Genomic DNA, 18,626 nt, shown 5'->3' on the forward strand with positions numbered 1-18,626 from the left:
CATTTTGCCCATTTTCTTTGATTTCATAGTACACCAGGACTGAGTGGTGCTCAGATATCAATACATAAGTGCCACTAAGTCCAGGAGAAAGACCCCTTGTGAAGAAGGACCCATGATATTACTGAATTAACTAGGATAAAATGAGTATATGGGTTCCTAAGGGTGGGGTGGTGAGTGGGGGATTTCCACCTGCTTTATAAACTGTTACCCACCTTGGGCCAGTGCACCTAACATAAATATTACATGCCCTCTCTCTGCAATTCATGTTATTGTGAGGACATTGTGACGAGAGGAGCAAGCACAAAGCACTACAGGGTGAGAACAGAAAGCAGTATTTTTACTTAGAGAAAAAGTTATTTTAGAGTTAATTCCAAATAAAAATTATAACATGCAGGGGTACAAACTGGAATATCAAGAGCTAGAGCATTGTAGGACTTTCAATGGGTTTAAATATAAACATTAAGTACATTCGGTTTAGTTTTAGCATAATTTGGTAAATACAAGAGGAGCTTTAGACAGATAGCTAAATAAACACTTGAAATACAAATGTTTTATCTATTACTATATGTAACATTAAGTACATTCGGTTTAGTTTTAGCATAATTTGGTAAATACAAGAGGAGCTTTAGACAGATAGCTAAATAAACACTTGAAATACAAATGTTTTATCTATTACTATATGTCTGACAGATATACCTGCCAAATGTGTTATTGTGCTCAGCCAATGTTATGATTTGCAAACTGCTGCATTCTTTGTGTATCTGTACATTGCTTATAAACTTCAGTCTAACTAAGAATAGAGATTGTTACAGAGCCATGTGTTAAATTACAATATGTTAATTATCAACAGACCCCTACGAATAGCACAGTCAGCAAGGTACAGCAAATGATCTGTGTCTTATCATCATTTGGTTGGAGAAACATTAGATGAGAGATTATCATGGGAAATGTTCTTTATTCAACAGATTCTTCATTATTATGAAAATAACTGCTTCCTGCTGACCTATTCAAATGTTAATCTAAAAATGTACCTTAAAGGTGTACACAAGGCAAATGTACAAAGCAAGGGTTACAGCCTACCTGCTGAGCGGTCCTGATTTCTGTGCTGCTATTTAAGATTTGGACCTTGATGCTTGGATGACCAAATTCGAATTCTACCCTAACCGGTTATATGACCCCAAATTTGAGATGATGTTACTGTGATTCATAGTTCCAGAACCCTGATACTCTACAGCTTCCCAATATTGCTTTACATTATGGTAAGAACTGGGATGGAACTAGAAATCAGTGTGCACCCCGGACAAGTTTTAGATGGAGCCCTTCCGCTACAAAAATTTGGATGCCTCTAACCACGATCAAAAGAAAAGAAGAAAAAAAATAGGACCCTTACTACCTAAAAAATAGAAAGGAGTTGTGTTCTGTCATTTGTGAGGGCACCTGTGATTGCTGAAGGTTGCTGGTGGCACTCCCTGGTCATCTGTGTCTGCCACGGTGCATTAATAATGAATTGATCATGTCCTGTTTCTGTTGCCTATCAAATCATATTAATATAGTTACAAAAATAGGTTTTATTTATGAGAATACTTTACATAACAATAAAATAACAATTACCAGGTCTTTCAAGTGATAAATCCATCAAAAAAGTTTAAGCCTTCTGGCTTGAAACCATTTTGCATGGACACTCCGTTTCTGAATTTAGGAATCAATTGATTGATCACAATCAGGACTTATATTACTCTATCATCTCCATGCCAGGCTTTAGCCACATGTTGTCCTCTTTCACAGTGTACCGTGATGTGACAGAGAACTACATTCCCTTCTTGTATTTAATTGAGGTGACTCATGCTTTTACCACTGGGCTTTAAAAAACAAATGTATTGCATATTGGTATGAAGAGCCGCAATCACCTCATTCAACTAAATGACACATTCCCCTTTCTCGCTGCCTGCGGAGATCTGCATTACATTAGTAGCTTTATTTGGTATTTTTGCTGTTGTATTGTTGCCAAGTGAACTAAGCTAGGAAGAGTAACACGAATTCAGAGATGGACATTTTGTCACCTAGCCGTTTGTTCATTCATTGATGCAGATAATATTTATATTAGTAGTATGGGATGTAATAAAAATTTTCTTTTTGTTATTGGTAGTACAATATGTGCCTCTATGGTGGGCACAAGCTATGCGGTTTTCTCCTTTTTTCTTTTGCTTTTTTCAGTCAATATAAATATCAGTTTAAATCAATGTTCATGGCCAACTAGAAGCATCACTACAAGGTTCCTTCTGAGCTTGCTAAGGGTTCCTCGAACTATGGCAGCTTGAATTCCCATTTGATCATGCCAGCATAGTTCCAAAGCCACCTGCAAATGTCTGCTACATGACTCTATTGATGTTTTTAGGTGTTTTTGAAGGTGTTATCCTAGCCTCCGCTGTAAGGGGCATTCTTTTCACTGGCCAGCTATTTAAAAGACCTTTTTTTTCCCAAGTGACCCACACAAAACATTTTTAAAAAAGGGCACCTTGAGACCTGAAAATTATTTTAAGGGTTCCACAGGGGTAGAAAGGTTGAAAAGGGCTGCATGTACCATCAGCTCATTCGACAACTTCTGAATTCAGATTGATTTACTTTATATCTAATCAAAATATTGATCATATCACGAAAAAAGGTTTTAATTCTAATCAACCAATCGGCAAAAAAAAAAAATTTGAACGTCTGTTAAAATGTTGATAGTTGACCAAAAAACGGTTGTTGTTATTATTATTATATTATAATATATTAGATAGATAGCTTTACTTACACACGTCTTTGCTCACACCAGACAAATGGGGAAATCCATTGGTGAGATCCATCTATTTAAGAACATATGGTGAGAACCATCTATAAGAGATCATATGGTGAGATCCATCTATAAGGAATCATATGGTGAGATCCAATGGTGAGATCCATCTATATAAGAACCTATGGTGACATCCATCCATATGAGATCATATGGTGAGATCTATCTATGTCCGATCATATAGCGGGATCCGTCTATATGTAATAATATGGTTATATCCAATCCTGAGATCCATTCATATGAGAACATATGGTGAGATCCAATGGTGAGATCCATCTATATAATAAAATATGGTGAGATCCATCTATAAGAGATCATATGGTGAGATCCAATTGTGAGAACCATCTACCTTGAAGATATGGTAGAAATGTTGTCACCATTTCATTCAAATATCACTAGCTAGAAAAATTATATTGGTTTTAGAATAATATGTTATTAACATTTTCAATGAAAACTGGAGTTTTCATGGCATGGTTTATAGAATCAAACCAGGTTAACTTTGGGCTAGGGATACACTTTTTGGTCCTTAAGTTCAGTACATCTCAGCTGCAAATTCACATTCCACCAACGTTTTACAAAACACTTAGGAAACATACATGTTGATTTCTGGAAAGCCCTTGTATTTCTGCCTTCTTTTATTAAGCTGACAACACTACTTTTGCTGCATTAAAGTGACAAGAAGTGTTGTCAGCCCTGTCAGTTTCCCTGGACTGGAGAACACATTTCCCTTATAATATGGATAGAAAGAAATGGGGGGGGGGTTCTGTAATATTGAAGGAAGAACTTATGCATGGCTTGTAACACTGCTATGGGTCGGCGGGGGGAATGTAAGTGTGGGGGGAGGTGAAAATATGGAAGCAAATGTTTTTTAAACTATTTTTTTATTTGTCTGAACCAAAAACTTTTTATTTTTTTATCTTTCCACTCCGAGGGTCTTTATTTACTTTATATTTGTTGACCGTGCAGTCAGTAGATGAAAAGAAAAAGCAGCATTGTCATCTGCTATGGAACAATACCCCCCTATTGGCAGGAATCCCACAGCAGATCCTCCTTAATCGCGCAGCTGAAATCTAATCGCCTTAATTGGCAGATTCGCGCTCCCTATTGTGAAGGCTGGAATCCGGCTGGTAGTGAGGCAAGTGTACGCGCATACTCGAGTCCTGACCGCGGTAATCCGCGATCGCTGGCCGCGCGTACTTTCGCGTTTCCAGCAAGCGCGGATTTCATTGATGAATCAGGGGCATTGTGCACATAAGAGTGATATTAAATATATTTGTGCTATATTGATACAAAATCATTTTTACAAAATCTAAAACCATTTGTAGTTATCTTTAACAGAAATACCGGACATGGTTTGTGGTTCATTGCATGAGCATTCACTATCTAGGACATCTGTCCATAAGTTTGCAGATGAACAGTAATCGCCAAAATGAATCAGCCAGGATGGATTGCATGTGGCGCCTGAGAATCATTCCAATGTTTTCCCACAATCCCTCTTTAACAATGTTTATAGTATTTTAAAAGACTAAGAATACATTTAGATCTATGCGGTGTGGTAATGCATGTGTGTTAATGTACATTATGTTACAAATTAATGTGAGATGCATTAATGCAGACAATTTACATTGTATAGGTTGACCACACATCCTAACATGCTAAAACAAAGCACAAGATTATTATTGTATCCTAATGAACTACCTTGCATGCCCATGCGTTACAATGTGCTACGAATCAAATGCAATGCCTTGTATTAGGATGTCATTCAAAATAAATACCAGTGAACTGTATGTCTTCTTTAAAATTAGAAAAATGGTTTGTCAGAGGTCATACTGCCTTGTAAGTAATATAAATGCTCGTATCTGTCATTATTTCCCATACTTTATTGCCTAAATATCTCTCGGATGAATGCATGCTCAGTAAAAGAATAAAACATTAGTATAAACCTTTTCTGTAGATTTTTATTTATAAAAGATGACAAACTCCTAACTGAAAATAAGGATTTGTTTGGACAGGTAATGGACTGGAACTGGTGAAAACTCTCAAAGAAAATGGACTATATTGAGAGAGCAATGATTTCATATTTAAACTTTATTTAAAATACTATGTATTAATAAAACTGAAAAGGGTACATTAGGTAATAGGTATGACCTTTTACAATCCTTTTACAATTTACATTTGCAATCCCCTATACAGCAGATTGGGATAAAAGAGTCAGGACTGGTATACAATAATGTGTTGTCCAAGAACTAGCTGATAAGCAAAGAGATCAAAATAAGTGGGGAGAGTCTGTGGCTGCTCTGTCACTGTCCAACCAGCAGGTTTGAGTTAAAGACATCTATGTATTCTTTAAATGTAAGTTGCGCCAGCCACCTAGCTTGCTTTGGGAGAAGTTCATAAACTGAAAGGATAGAAAAACAACTTACTGTCAAGTAAAATGGTTCCCTTATGTGCATTTTATTGTTCATTTACAGTACAGTAATGATAAATGATGATGCCAGTGATATTTAGGATTTTGGATGTAGGACCTGTTCTTTGCCAATGTATTAGTAATACAATGTAATACAAAGTAATTTGCTTTATAAGAATCCACTATTGATCCTAAAGAGGCAAGTTATTTTTTTACGGGTATAGAAATGAAAATACTTTGTAAATGAAGAATTTCATACATAGGACAGCTTTGGTATGATACCTGTTGAAGTTTTACGTTTTGCATATGGATTTAGTTATTTGCTTACATAAAGGCTGCTCATCCATAAAAACACAGGTTAGCCCCAGGCCTGAGAAATGCTTCCCCTTTGAATGGATCAGTGATATACAATGATCTCAGTGACAACTACCAGACTGAATATAGAATCACAGTGCATGAAGACATAAGAGAAAACATCCAGGTTCTGCTTTCCATGTGAGATATAATGCCTTGAAATTGTCAGAAAGTAAGTTTTTGTGTTTTTTCAGCAACAAATCACACCCACGCTTTCAATAATTCATGTCTACTTCCCTTCTCTCTTTGATTATTCTCCTTCTCTATTACCTTTGTAATTTCTTCTCCCAGTCTGATCGTTCTCCTTCACTTATATCCATGTCCACTCTCTCTCTACTCTTTGGGATCAATACCTTCCCATTGTTTATTTGGTTATTCTATTCCATCCATACCTGCTACCCTCCCTGGTTAAATTCCTTTACTTACATCTTTGCTCTAAACCCTCTACAATCATTTCCATGTATCCATGCCATTCTTCAATAGATCAACTTCTAACATTACTTTATTTGCATATTTATTGGGGATTTTACAATGGACAGGAAAATCAGATATTTTCCTCTTTTTTATTTTTGCGCCCAGACATTGCTGACAAAAAGGATCTAATTGTAATATTCCTTGGAGCAATGAGATCCTCATTCTGTATTCTAACTATAAAAGTCTGCCATAGTACAGTAATAATAAATGGAAGCAGTTGTGAAAAAAGGACTATTGAATACTTACCTGGGTGCTCAGCAGTAAATAGTCCGGTTGCCTGATTAAACCAATGTGAATCACATCTCATCATCATCATTGTGCTGTGCTTTGTGACTGGCACAATCAGAGGGGAGGGAGCTATGGCACATATGGTGGCACAACAAAGGAGCTGGTATGGTTTACAGAATCTATTCAGTATGCAGAAGCATGGTTCCTTGCCTTACATAATAGTGGAGCTTCAAAAGCTCCTAAAGTCATAAAAATAAGAATGTTGGGTGAAATTATTGGATTGAGTGAATATTGGATCTTTCCAATAAAATATGGAAAATATTCATCAGGATTACCTGCTAACGTTTTGCATTTATTGAACAGCCATAACAAAATACTTTCAATGGTATAGTTCACACTCTAAAGAGGAAGAAATAGGAGCCTTTTATTAGTAGGTTTTACATACACTTTAAGCATTGAGTTTCACATTGGATAATGTAAAGAACCCGGATAATTTGCCTTGCAGTAAAATGAGTACAATAGTGAAAGGATAATATTCTCGGATGTTCTAGCACAACACAACAACATTGCTGTATGGGGCATGAGCCTCTTTATTTAAACAAATCCGAACCAAACATACCACTTGGTTTGCATATGTTTGTCAAAGTCCCAATGAAATGTCTAGAAATATGTACTGTAGGTATAAATATCAGATGCATTTTTGAGGTTTTGATTCTGATATTTCCCACACACTGGTAACATATTGTTAGTATTGGAGACTGTAGTAGGCTCAGCTCAGTGTCTATTGCATAATTGGTAATGTACAACAATATGATGTACCCATCCACTCTCATATACCAGCTGCTGGTGAGAAAACTTCTATAAAAAGATGTGTTGTAGTATAAAGTAATCAATATGAGTCATTTGTATTTTACTGATCTTGAAATTAACATCAAAGGTAGATTTTTAAGTGATTCTGCTGCATGTAAAGCTAGATCAGAGCATTCAGGGTATCCTGACTTAAAAGTAAAAATGGCTTTTTGTTGTACATTAATACTGCTATAGTAGTATTAATAGTATAGTTTATAGTAATAAATCTTTATAGTAATAAAGAAATTCTGCAGAAACATCTGTTTAAAGTAGACCTGTCATGAGATAAACTTGAAGGTTTTTGGGCTTGATGAATAATGTTGGTTTTCTGCCTCCAATACAGTGTACTCTGATACTGTGTATTTAATACCAGTGGTGGACGTAGCCAACAGTGGGCCCCCCACTTGGCTGAGTGGATCTGGGGCCCTCGTGCAGTGAAAAACTTTGCACTTTCTTATGTCTACCACAGTTCACTACTACAAGTGCCTTACTCAGCAACTATGGGGGTCTTGAGCTAATTTGCATGCTTGTTGCAGGTCATTGGGTCAGTAAATACAGATGTCAGAATAATAATTATCAAAAATGAATGCAGCTGTATTCATTAATAAAAAAATGCTTATTGCCAGCAGTATACCTGAACTTGACCTGGTAGTAGCATGTCGCTGTCCCAGACTGGGAAAAGGAGGTGCAGCACAAGAGCCAATCATTTGTGCTAACAAAAACATGCTAATAAAAGATCAGAGTGATGGAGAGATGAGCTCTTTGGTCTGCTGCTTCTTCTTTGCCGTCTAGGCACAGGCAGATAGAAGGACAAGACCTGTAAAGCCTCCTGCAGTCGTCTGATGGACATCAGATGATTGTTGCTGAAAATGATCCCTCATACACAGAATACAAAAAATTTTGGGAAATTCTTTCAATGTTACAGAATAAATCCACTTTTGTAAGAAAAAATATTCTGATCCAGTTTAGCTATGTAAAATGCATGCGCTTACTGAAGAGTATTAGCTGCTGCCATTTGTAATGAAACTTGCACATGGATTCCACTTACTTCCTAGTTTGAGCAGCAACATACAAATTCTTGATTGGAACTTCTGCTTTTTTCTGCATGAAAATGTGCTTGCCCCTTAAAGAAACTATGCTTGACATTCCCTAGAATATTTTAGGAAAAATCTCAACCCAGATCTAGAGATGGTTAGTAAGATGCAGAAAAATAAATGATTTGCATAACATTTTCTGCAATTTAATGACTGTCTCTGCTTAGATCTTGTAAGGGGATAATCTGCCAGGATCAGATGTGGTCTTCCCATGAACTTAGACTGATTACAGTTGACCTTTTAAATATCCAAATCCAGGTCCACTTCCCCAGTATTGTTGCTTAATGGTTTCACAACATTGTGTCCTAACGCACAGAATGTTATCTATCCACGATGGTCCACTTCTCTCCTGTTCATTTGGCAGAGTACAGGAAATAGTGGCTCCCAAGTTGTTACCCATACTGTAAGTCTAAACAAAGACAGCTTGTTCTTTTTTATTTATAGAGTCTTTAAACAGGAAGCAAAAAATAAAAAGTTCAGCAAGTATTAGCATCATTGCTAAGGCCAAATGAATCAGGTTAAACCTGCAAAGATAGAGAAGACGTTGCTATGGATTTTAGATTTATTTAGGGCTGTGAACATTAAGTAGCAATTTTCTTTGTACAAACACATTTTCTTGTTGCTGCCTTGTTCTTTGTGGATTGAAGAGTGCTCACTGGGTTACAACTAAATATTTACATAAAATGTGTATTTTTTAATCATCAGAAATGCTTACCTGTGTTTCCACAATTATTAAGCTTTTGTATGCATATTACAGGTATTGTCTGGATCAGCCTTTCTCATCCTTTTTTTTTTTACCTAAAATGATTTTCAGGTGTGGGGAAGCCCCTGTTATAATCATTCAATGTGAAAAATGCCATTTGCAGGGACCAGAGGGAAAAATGCTATCCTTACAAAGGGTTGAGTGCAGGTGAATCTGCCAAGTAGAATTAACTCAGAAACTATGCCCGCTGCATAAAATGGAAAGTTAGTCAGCCATAGCTCAAGAAACCCTAAACAACTTCTGGAGGATGCCTAGGTTTCCATAGACCCCTTATTGAGAATTTTAATATACACATTAGGGAGATAGACTCTGGAATTGATAGGGAAACAAACAAGTACTGTACAAATTTACATTTACCAATAGCAAGCTAATATAAGCTGTGATCAGTTTCGTGTAGTACTTTATGTAGTCTAAATTATGACTATGTGATAAGATATGGTAATTAGAAAGGATCTTAAAATATCTCTGACACTCTTGGGCATCTAAATTGAAATGCCATGAGGTTTGAAGCATAACTGGTTGTGGCTATTCCTTGTCTCCCATGTCAGCTCTGTTCTCTCCCTTCCCTTTTATCCTACTCCCTGTCTGTGGTTTACATCTCTTCCTTTGGTTCCACAACAATTCATATTACCCATCTCTGATAAAGTTGTATAGAAAATGTCCTTTTACATTGCAGCAATTTGTACTGGTATTATTTAAATCATCTTTGGATCAGATCTGGGTTTTAAAAAATAAACAGTCATATCTGCAATTCTCATAAATATAATGACATCTGAAATGAAAATAAAATGTGTCATCATTGCTTAAAAAAGAAAAATAAATTAATTCAAAAGTAGGTAAACTGAATAATGATCCAAATGCATAGAATGAATCATCTAATGTTTATTAAATTGGCACTGAACAAAATGCTTTGTGAAGTTGGGCATATAACATAGAAATTCTTAAACTAAGAAATTCTTATTCTTTTAGTTTCAAAATATTCTACCTAACAGAATTCCAAAGAATGCTTGTCTACAGCATTGTTACCAGAAATGCCAATTACTAGAGAGGAAACCATGGGCATTCAGGGGAAATCCTGGGTATGTGACAATTTGTAGTAACATGGTGATGTTGTCATACTGCATCCATGTTGTTGCTGTGGGTAGGTTCAGACTGGGAATCGTTTTTCTTTGACCAGAAGTTACCCCAACTATGAGATCACAAACAGAAAACTATTTATTGGTTAATGAATAACTTTGTAATAGACAGCAGCCCAAAAAAGGGACAGCTCAAGCTTTTTAACTACACATCACCAACACCGCATACAAATGGGTGAGATAAACTTGTAGTTAATTTTGATTCTTTTTTATTAAATAATTAGTGCTATAAAGGCATCATTTAGGATTGATATATTATATAAACACCTAACAACTTGTGATTGGAGCAGTGGTAAGTGGGGCATCGCATCACAATGCAGAATATTTGCAGAACAAGTGTAAATATTTAAAGCAGAAGTAAACCCAAAACTAACCCAAAACAATAAAATCACAGTTAACTTCAATCACGCAGATCAGTCTATCCGTCGGGAGGTTTCTTCCATCGGGTCCCGCGTTGTCCCTGTATCCGTCTTTGGCCTGACACAGATCCAGGCGCTGCTATCTTATCCTCTCACCTGGTTCTTCTTCTGCGCATGCGTGAGATCGTCAATTTTTTTTCTCTATTGATGAAAGGGCTCCTTCAGCACATGCCCAAGGTGCTCGGTCATGCGCAGAAGGAGCAGCCAAGAGTCTCCCGGGATGCGTGACGTAGGTATGCCAGGAGACTCTGCTGTCTTATTCAGTCTTGATCGCCTAGGCGATTGAGATTAAGGGAGCGGTGTTGCACCCCTTTATTTTTTATTTTTATTTTTTTAAAAAGGGTATTGCACTTAAAATTTACCTAAGTACCTAAGTTTAGGTAAGCTCTGTTCAAAGCTGTCACAGGGCTGGGAACCATCTACCTACCCATATATCACAGCATTTATCCAATCACCAACCCCCATCACTATCACATGAGCAACAGAGGAGTGATCCCCATGCTTCCACATAACTGGAAGTACTAGGTATTTACTTTGCTGCCAGCAGCAGAATGGGGTAGCAGGGGAGTGGAGTAAAGGTAAGTATGTGATTTAGGGCAGAGGAGCATAAAGATTTACCCGTTTAAATTCATTACATATGCAATCCACAGCTTTTCTTTAAAGAAAACTTGCTGTTAGTAAAATGCTGGTTTGTATTTGCGGACCACCTGCTTAGTTGTCATTCTGATCATCTATAGAAATTTGTAGTTGCTGCATTCTTTTTCCAAGTCATTGACTTGGAAAACATCAAATGTAAAAGTATCTAGTAGTGGTTAGTCTCATTCCTGTTCTTGTAAAGTAAAAGACATTTTGCAACTTCATTTAGTTCTGATGAAGTGCCTTGGAAAGCTGTAAAACATTACATCCAGTTGAATGTGGCTAACCACTGCTAGCTACACAATGAGCTAGATAAAAAAGAACTTTCCTAAGCCTTCCTAAGAACCTTCAAAGCAAGATGATTGACATGACAGCCGGGTTTCCAGAATTTTTGTAAGGAGGTCAGTAGTGGCAACTGGTTTATTTATCTCATAATAAGTTTTAAAACTATTTGTGAGGAAGTAAAAACTTTAAATAACTAATAAAACAGTAAAAAGTATGATTCTAATAAAAAAATGAATACAAAGTAAAAAGGAAATTGCATATAATGAACCAAAAAGCACACTTACATTTACATTTTAGTGGCTTTTCCTTTACATTTTAATTATACTTCCCATTAAGTATAGTGTTTGTTAATATTTTTTGCAGATTAACCTTCGTCCTTTTTGACATTCTTTAAATGTATGACACATTCTTTTACATTAAAAAAGAAGTTACAGATATGCTATGCTGTGAATTAGAAGGCATTATATACCATAATCTTCTTATTTACTTCCATGCTAGAAGGCAGATATTGTCTTTGTGAATGGATTAGTGATTATTTTTTTTTTTATTACAAAAGCAAATGTAACCGTTTTCGAACATACATTACCTTACATGCCGTTTAGCAGATTATTGGCTGAAGTCTGGCAGGCGCAAATGTTGGTTCGTGTAATGTGATTGTTACCAGCCGGTAGTACTTGAGCTGATGTTCTTCAATAGTTCCCAGCATGCCCAGCCAGCATGTTGTCAAGGCTGATGTGTAGACTTTGGATGTCTGTTTTATTACTTTAAACTGAACAACAGTGAATAGAGAGCAGTTTAAGGTTCGTCTGAATAATATGTCTCAGCAGCTTTGTTTGGTTCTTTTTCATAGTTTTTATATAAAATACATAAGTGGTTTTATGAAGTGGCTAACACATCAAATAGTGCCTTTTCTTTACAGGCTGTTAGAGAAGATGTACAAAAGGGGTTTTGTGTTCACTGTTCATTCCAAATTCTCTTCAACACATCTTGGTAGTCTATAGAGTGAATTTACCACAAATGGTGTGGAAGAAAAACATTGATTTAAACCTAATTTTTAGGTACTACCTTGGTGATAGATGACACAAGTGATAGGACACAAGAGGAAGTCCCCCCTGCAAGGGTATAGAAAGCAATCAAGAAAAAACATTTTAATTCTGCCTAACCCTATTTAAAAACTTGCTTGTCCATAAACACAGTAGTACTTTGCTTTCAGGCTACCTTTGATCATTTTCTTTGGCTGTGATAGATTCCGGGTCCCCTGATGTATTTTGAACCCACCCACTGGCCCCTATGCCACGGCTATCTCGTCTAGTAAGTAGGTCTGACCGGAGGAACTTTACAGCCCCAAAGGTGATCAGTCTTCCAACACCCTTGGAGCTGTCAGATGTGCCAAATTTATGCGAGTTTTACTAGGTTATATTCATATTAACCATGATGCAATGCCTAGATTTTGAACTTAGATAATCTGGTTTATAAGGAGCAATACCAGGGACTGTATTATGTGCTACCATGTGAAATGAAAATGTATCACACTTTTGTACAGTTTCATGTGCAGTGTAATAATTAGGTTTTTGCTACCCGTGGTGGCAGGTAGTGATATGATCAAATTCTAATACCATTCTGGTAATATATTCTTTCTTTATGGTCATAACTCAGGAGAATTGTGTCTTATAGCAGAAAAGAGAAAAGGTACTGACTCCCTAATTGTCCCTCATTTTAAATAAACCAATCATTTCCTCTTTTGTCTTTCAGGTGTTTCCAATGCTATAAATAAGAATTAGGACAGAAGAAGCAGGATGAAAATATGGCAGTCCTGTTGTTGCCGCCAAGTCCTGACATCTTCCGCCGTTTCACCCCAGAATCCTTGGCTGCTATTGAGAATCGTATTGCTGAGGAACAAGCAAAAAGTAGGCATGAACACAAAGAAGGAGAGAACAATGAGAACAGCGAACAGAAACCAACGCCACACCCCGACTTGGAGGCCGGCAAACAGCTGCCTCGAATCTATGGGGACTTTCCTTCACATCTCATTGGACAACCCTTGGAGGATATCGACCCCTACTACAAGAACAAGAAGGTGACACCAAACTGGGATGCAGCTTTAATCTCCAGGGGGGAAACAATAGTCAAACTGTATTGGGCTTTAGAAAACTACCAGATAATTTCTTTATTTTGTATTTTAAATATCTAATCGTTATAGTGTTGCCCATACACAAAGGATTCAGTCTGGCCTAACATAAAACATGACTTCAGTCCACAAGTTTGAGGACTTCTCTGTTTACAATAAGTAAATAGCCCTCAAAAAGAATTAAGCTACGTACACACGTCCATTTTGATAAGCTTATGTTATATCACAACATTTATTTCCATTCAGAGTTGTATTTATTTTTCACCAAGATCTTGTATTGATGCTGGGAGAATTGGACCACCAACTAAAATCTTCTCCAGCGCATCTCAAATATTCTCAAATAAAAAAAATAAAGAATCATGCTCCCTAAACCACTTTTTCACAACCCTCAATAAAAGCTCAATAAATCCTGGCATTGTCATCCTGAAATATGGCCATGTCATCAGGGAAAAACAATTCCATTGATGGCAAACCTGGTCATTCAGTATATTCAGGTAGTCAGCTGACATTATTTTTTGGGCATATAATGTTGCTAAACCTAGACCTGACCAATGAACCAACCCCAGAACATAACACTGCACCCAAAGGCTTGGAAGCCAGGCCAGGGAGTATATATGGAACACTCTATAAATTACCCTAAAGAGACAATATTACTTACATCTAGGGACAGCATAGACAAAATTCTCAGGAATTTACCCCACCCCAGTAAACTGTATACAGTATACTGAGACATGGTTGCTCCTTTACTAATGTAGTTGGAGTCCTTGCATTATGATTTGCCCTTATTTGGGTAGTTGGAGCCCTCACACTATTGCTAAGTGGGCTTCTCCATGTGAAAATACTTGGGCCTGAGAAGATGTTCACCAAGCATGAACATCACTTGGAAAGGTATCCATGTTATCCGAATAGGTAAGCTCTAAGACCAGACTTCTTGCCCAAAATGGAAAATGAGTTATTTTAAGAAAAAAGTTTTGTTATCTGACAACTGCAATATGAAATACAAACCAGAAGCTAGATTCACAACACAATTTATGTCAAAGTGACGTGAGCTTACCCTAATATGATACCATTTAGTGACAGTTATTGTCTAGTCCCAGTCATTCTGGCAATGTTGATTATTAAAGATAGGACGATTAGTCATATTTGCCTGGAGCTTGTAGATAAAATCTTTACCTTTGGAGTTTTTATCATCTGAATTTATTTGTTAATATGTTTTAGGAGCTCCCTGTATTAATGTATAGCCACTAATTACCAAAAACTAACAAATAAAAAATGAAAAGTTGTCATTCTGATTTGTGACTCTGGACCAACAGAAATAGTTCTGATTTAAAGTTGATATGAAATTATTACTTCTTTTCTTATAACCCCATCCTCCCTGCTATAAAAAAGCAGCATTCAGACCAGCAGTGCTGTGTTCTCCTAATTTTGACCCTGCCAGGTCCTAGCAATCCATTGCAATTACAATTAGGCATGCCCAGCCCAGCTCAATTGGGATTAATTGAAAGCTTGTAGGTGAAAGTGAGGATCTATAGGCTGTATTAAAGATTCCTGTTAATCCATAGATCCACAGACGGTTCAATTAAAGTTTATAAAGCCCAGCTGCAAATATGCAACCCACCAAGCCTGAACAAAATTAGAATAATACCATAGTGCTGAGAAGGTCAGTGGATGAAAACTATTTTAATATGCACTTTAAATTCCAAAGTTAAGCATCCTAAACTAGAAATGAAAGTTAGTGGCTAGATCAGTTGGACAATCCTACGTGTAAAATTGCTGACTGATACTTGTGGATTGACAATTTTGAAAAAGGATTGTTTTCAGGGAGATAAAAAGCTCATCCTAATTGTTTCTTATCTATCATGCTACTTTCCACCTACCCTTCTCTGCACTGGCATAAACTTTCCAATTAAACAGAACCAATCTTTAGAGTTTATAGACTTTGCACCAGTTGGAAGGTTTTCTACCATAAGAGGGTCAGGACTGTGTCCTTAATGTCTGCCATATTTATAATTGCCGTACAGAGTTGCAATACACAATATTTGTTTGCTTTTCATAACAGCTAATCATATTTGCTTTTCATTCTCCAGTCTTTCTTGGGTGTTTGATAGCAGGAAGCTGACTGGTCAGCACCAAATTTTCTTTTAAAAACATTCAGTCAGTTTTATTTCGTTAAGTTTGTGTATTACAGCATATCCTCAAACTGTAGCAGTTAATTTAATGCACAATTTTCTGCTTTTTTTCTCTAGACCTTTATAGTACTAAACAAAGGGAAGACAATCTTCAGATTTAGTGCCACACCTGCTTTGTATATAATTAGCCCTTTCCATCCCATAAGAAGAGCTGCAATCAAAATTTTGGTACATTCATATCCTTTCATGTTAGACAACATTCTGTCTGAAGTGCTGACTCAGCATCATGTACCACATGCTATCTGAAAATGCCATCCATCTGTTCCGTGCGGAATGTGCAAACATGACAGTAAAAATAGGTATAAATGGGATAAAAACAATATGGGAGCCTCTTTGTAATTCACTGTTTTGTTTTTTTTAAAGGATTTCCAACTTTTTTTTTCCTTTCAAGTGAATATGTATTTTAAGCTGTTATATTTAAAATTGTACTAGAGGCTAACGGCAATATGCAAACTGTTTTACCTACCAAATTATTTATATTGCTGTCTATTCAGTCCATACAACACTGGCTGTATGATTTTAATATTATTCTATTCCAAATTATCTTTCTATTCAAAAACATTTTGTGGTCCCCCTGATATAGTAAAGGAACTTAGGCTTTTTAAATACCAAGTTGCATTATCACCTTGCAAGAGATAATTCACTTAAATTATGTAGAGATAGTTTAGTTTGCAACTAACATTCATTCACATGTAAGGAAATCCTAAATAAAAGGATTACTTAGACATGATAGGATAGTTAAGGTTAAAGTTTACTAAGCTAAGTGAAATATCCATTGCAAGGAATTTATTTACTTTGTTATGTGCAGATACTCTTCTGCAACAAGTACTTGTTTAGTAAATCAACCCCAATACATGCAATAAACAATCAGAGCTGCCGCCACTTATCTAGGTAATTACAACGAAAACATAGAAGCAAGAGAAGCGTAGAATACACCTAAAATGGATAACATACAAGTGGACTTTTTAGTAACTCCTATGTCACTGTCTGTATCTGTCTATCATTTGCAACCCCAATTTAATGTACAGCGCCGCAAAATATGTGGGCACTATAAAAATTCTGTGTCATATACCAATATAATATAATATTATCCTTTTTCAATAAAGCTGTAGCTTTTTTTTTATTAAAAAGTTCCAAGGTTTTCTGGATTACCCAGGTTCTCCCGTGATGGTCTATCTTCCCCAGTCTTGGATAACTTGGAAATTAGGCTTAGTGTGTCATCTCCAAGCTAACATCTTAGTGATTAGGTCCTAGTAATGAAATACTAACTCACCAATAACTTCCTTGTCTAACACCTTGCAAAGTCTACAGAGCCTTTACACTTTGTTTAATGGTTGCATCTAAAATCATCCAACTCTTTAACTGGTAACACAAGAGAAAACATATTTTAAGCTACCCTATATTAAATTCCCTCTGTAGACAATTAAACAGCACCCAAGAGATTACTTATTTTGTGTTAGCGCAAGTTGTTTTTTCACTGTGCTACATTTGTGTTGTACAAAAACAAACTCACCTCTATAATTACAGTGAAAGAGGTGGTATGCACTGACTCATAGTCATCAATCCATATTTAATTCAGATAAGACCAGCTGACATTTGAAAGCTGATTTATAAGTATAAGTTACAAATCACTGTAAATCATTGCTATGGAAACTATATGTTAAAAGTTTTGTTTTAAGTTAAAGAGTCAGTGCACTTATATTTCTTTTTTTGGTGTTGCCTATCATCTTTGCAGCCACTATAATGAAGTCTCTTAAAGCAGAACCAAACCTACAAGTTAAACGATTGTAAGCAGGCTGGTTATCTATTGCAGAAGGGACAGGCTATGTAAAACAGGCTACTTGTTCGCAATCTTCTCTATAATGTACATTGATTTGCGTATCCACAGCTCATTGTATTATCCCAACTTAGCTGGCTGCTGGGAATGAATTCCCATGCTCATTGCTGGGAGTTACTTCATTATGGCCTGGCTAATCGAGATGGACAAAGACCTATATCCTGGAAGAGCACCGGAGAGCAAGGAGAGGTGAATTTGTAAATTGCAAACAAGCAGGTAAGTTTGTTTTATTCCAGAAGACACATATAAAGTATTAATTTTCCCCAAAATCCACAGGACACATAGCCATACTCTTCTGCAATAAATAACTTGCCTGTTCACATTTTTAAAAAAAATGTATTTCAGTTTGAAATCATTATATGGAAAATACAGCAGGAGTCAAAGGAAAATTCAAAGGTGAGCAGGAACAAAATAGGAAATTATGTCAAGCATATTCTTCTTCTGGAGAAACAGACATATAGGGAAAGGCAGAGTTTAAAAATATTGTTAAGTGAAAAAGGTTGCAAGTCTCCTTTTTTGCAACACAGTGTTTGCTACACAACTACCAATCTTGAATTCCTAAACACAGAAACAATAGCAAAGTGTCCTTGCTTTCCACCAATGGCTCAATGTGTATTGCAGCACAAGCCGCATTTAGCCAGAGTGCAGCCATCCTTCTATAGACGTCATCTAATTTTACCATGCCAAGAATTTATTTTATTACATATATAGCCAGTCTGAGGCATATCGGTTGCTTGCTATTTGTAGCCCTGAAACATTCATTTGTAGCTAAAAAGTTACATTCCTGGAATATAAAATTATTTAAAATAAAACTCGAGAGGAGAAAGTACAAGGTGGCAGAAACCTCTTAAGATCAATCAGAGGTAATGACAGAGATATATTTAATCATTTAAAACATCATGATTGATGGCAGTTAAAGCTTTAATAGTTCTCTATGCCTGTAGATCTTCTAGTTATTGCTATAGACTGTATTATTCTTATTTTATACCTAATA

At 36.3% G+C, this 18,626-nt stretch overlaps 1 protein-coding gene across 1 annotated transcript in view; it reads left to right on the top strand.

Annotated features, from left to right (window-relative positions):
- Positions 1-18,626, top strand: part of LOC140332095 (sodium channel protein type 5 subunit alpha-like) — a 238,635-nt gene that overhangs the window by 50,319 nt on the left and 169,690 nt on the right. Inside the window, exons 2-3 of the mRNA XM_072413393.1 lie at positions 13,231-13,555; positions 15,853-15,970. Of these exons, the coding sequence (XP_072269494.1) occupies positions 13,283-13,555; positions 15,853-15,970 (391 nt within the window). The 5' untranslated portion in view covers positions 13,231-13,282. The remainder of the gene's footprint in view (positions 1-13,230; positions 13,556-15,852; positions 15,971-18,626) is intronic.

Source organism: Pyxicephalus adspersus, chromosome 5 (genome assembly GCF_032062135.1).
Source record: "Pyxicephalus adspersus chromosome 5, UCB_Pads_2.0, whole genome shotgun sequence".
In the NCBI taxonomy this organism is placed as follows: domain Eukaryota; kingdom Metazoa; phylum Chordata; class Amphibia; order Anura; family Pyxicephalidae; genus Pyxicephalus; species Pyxicephalus adspersus.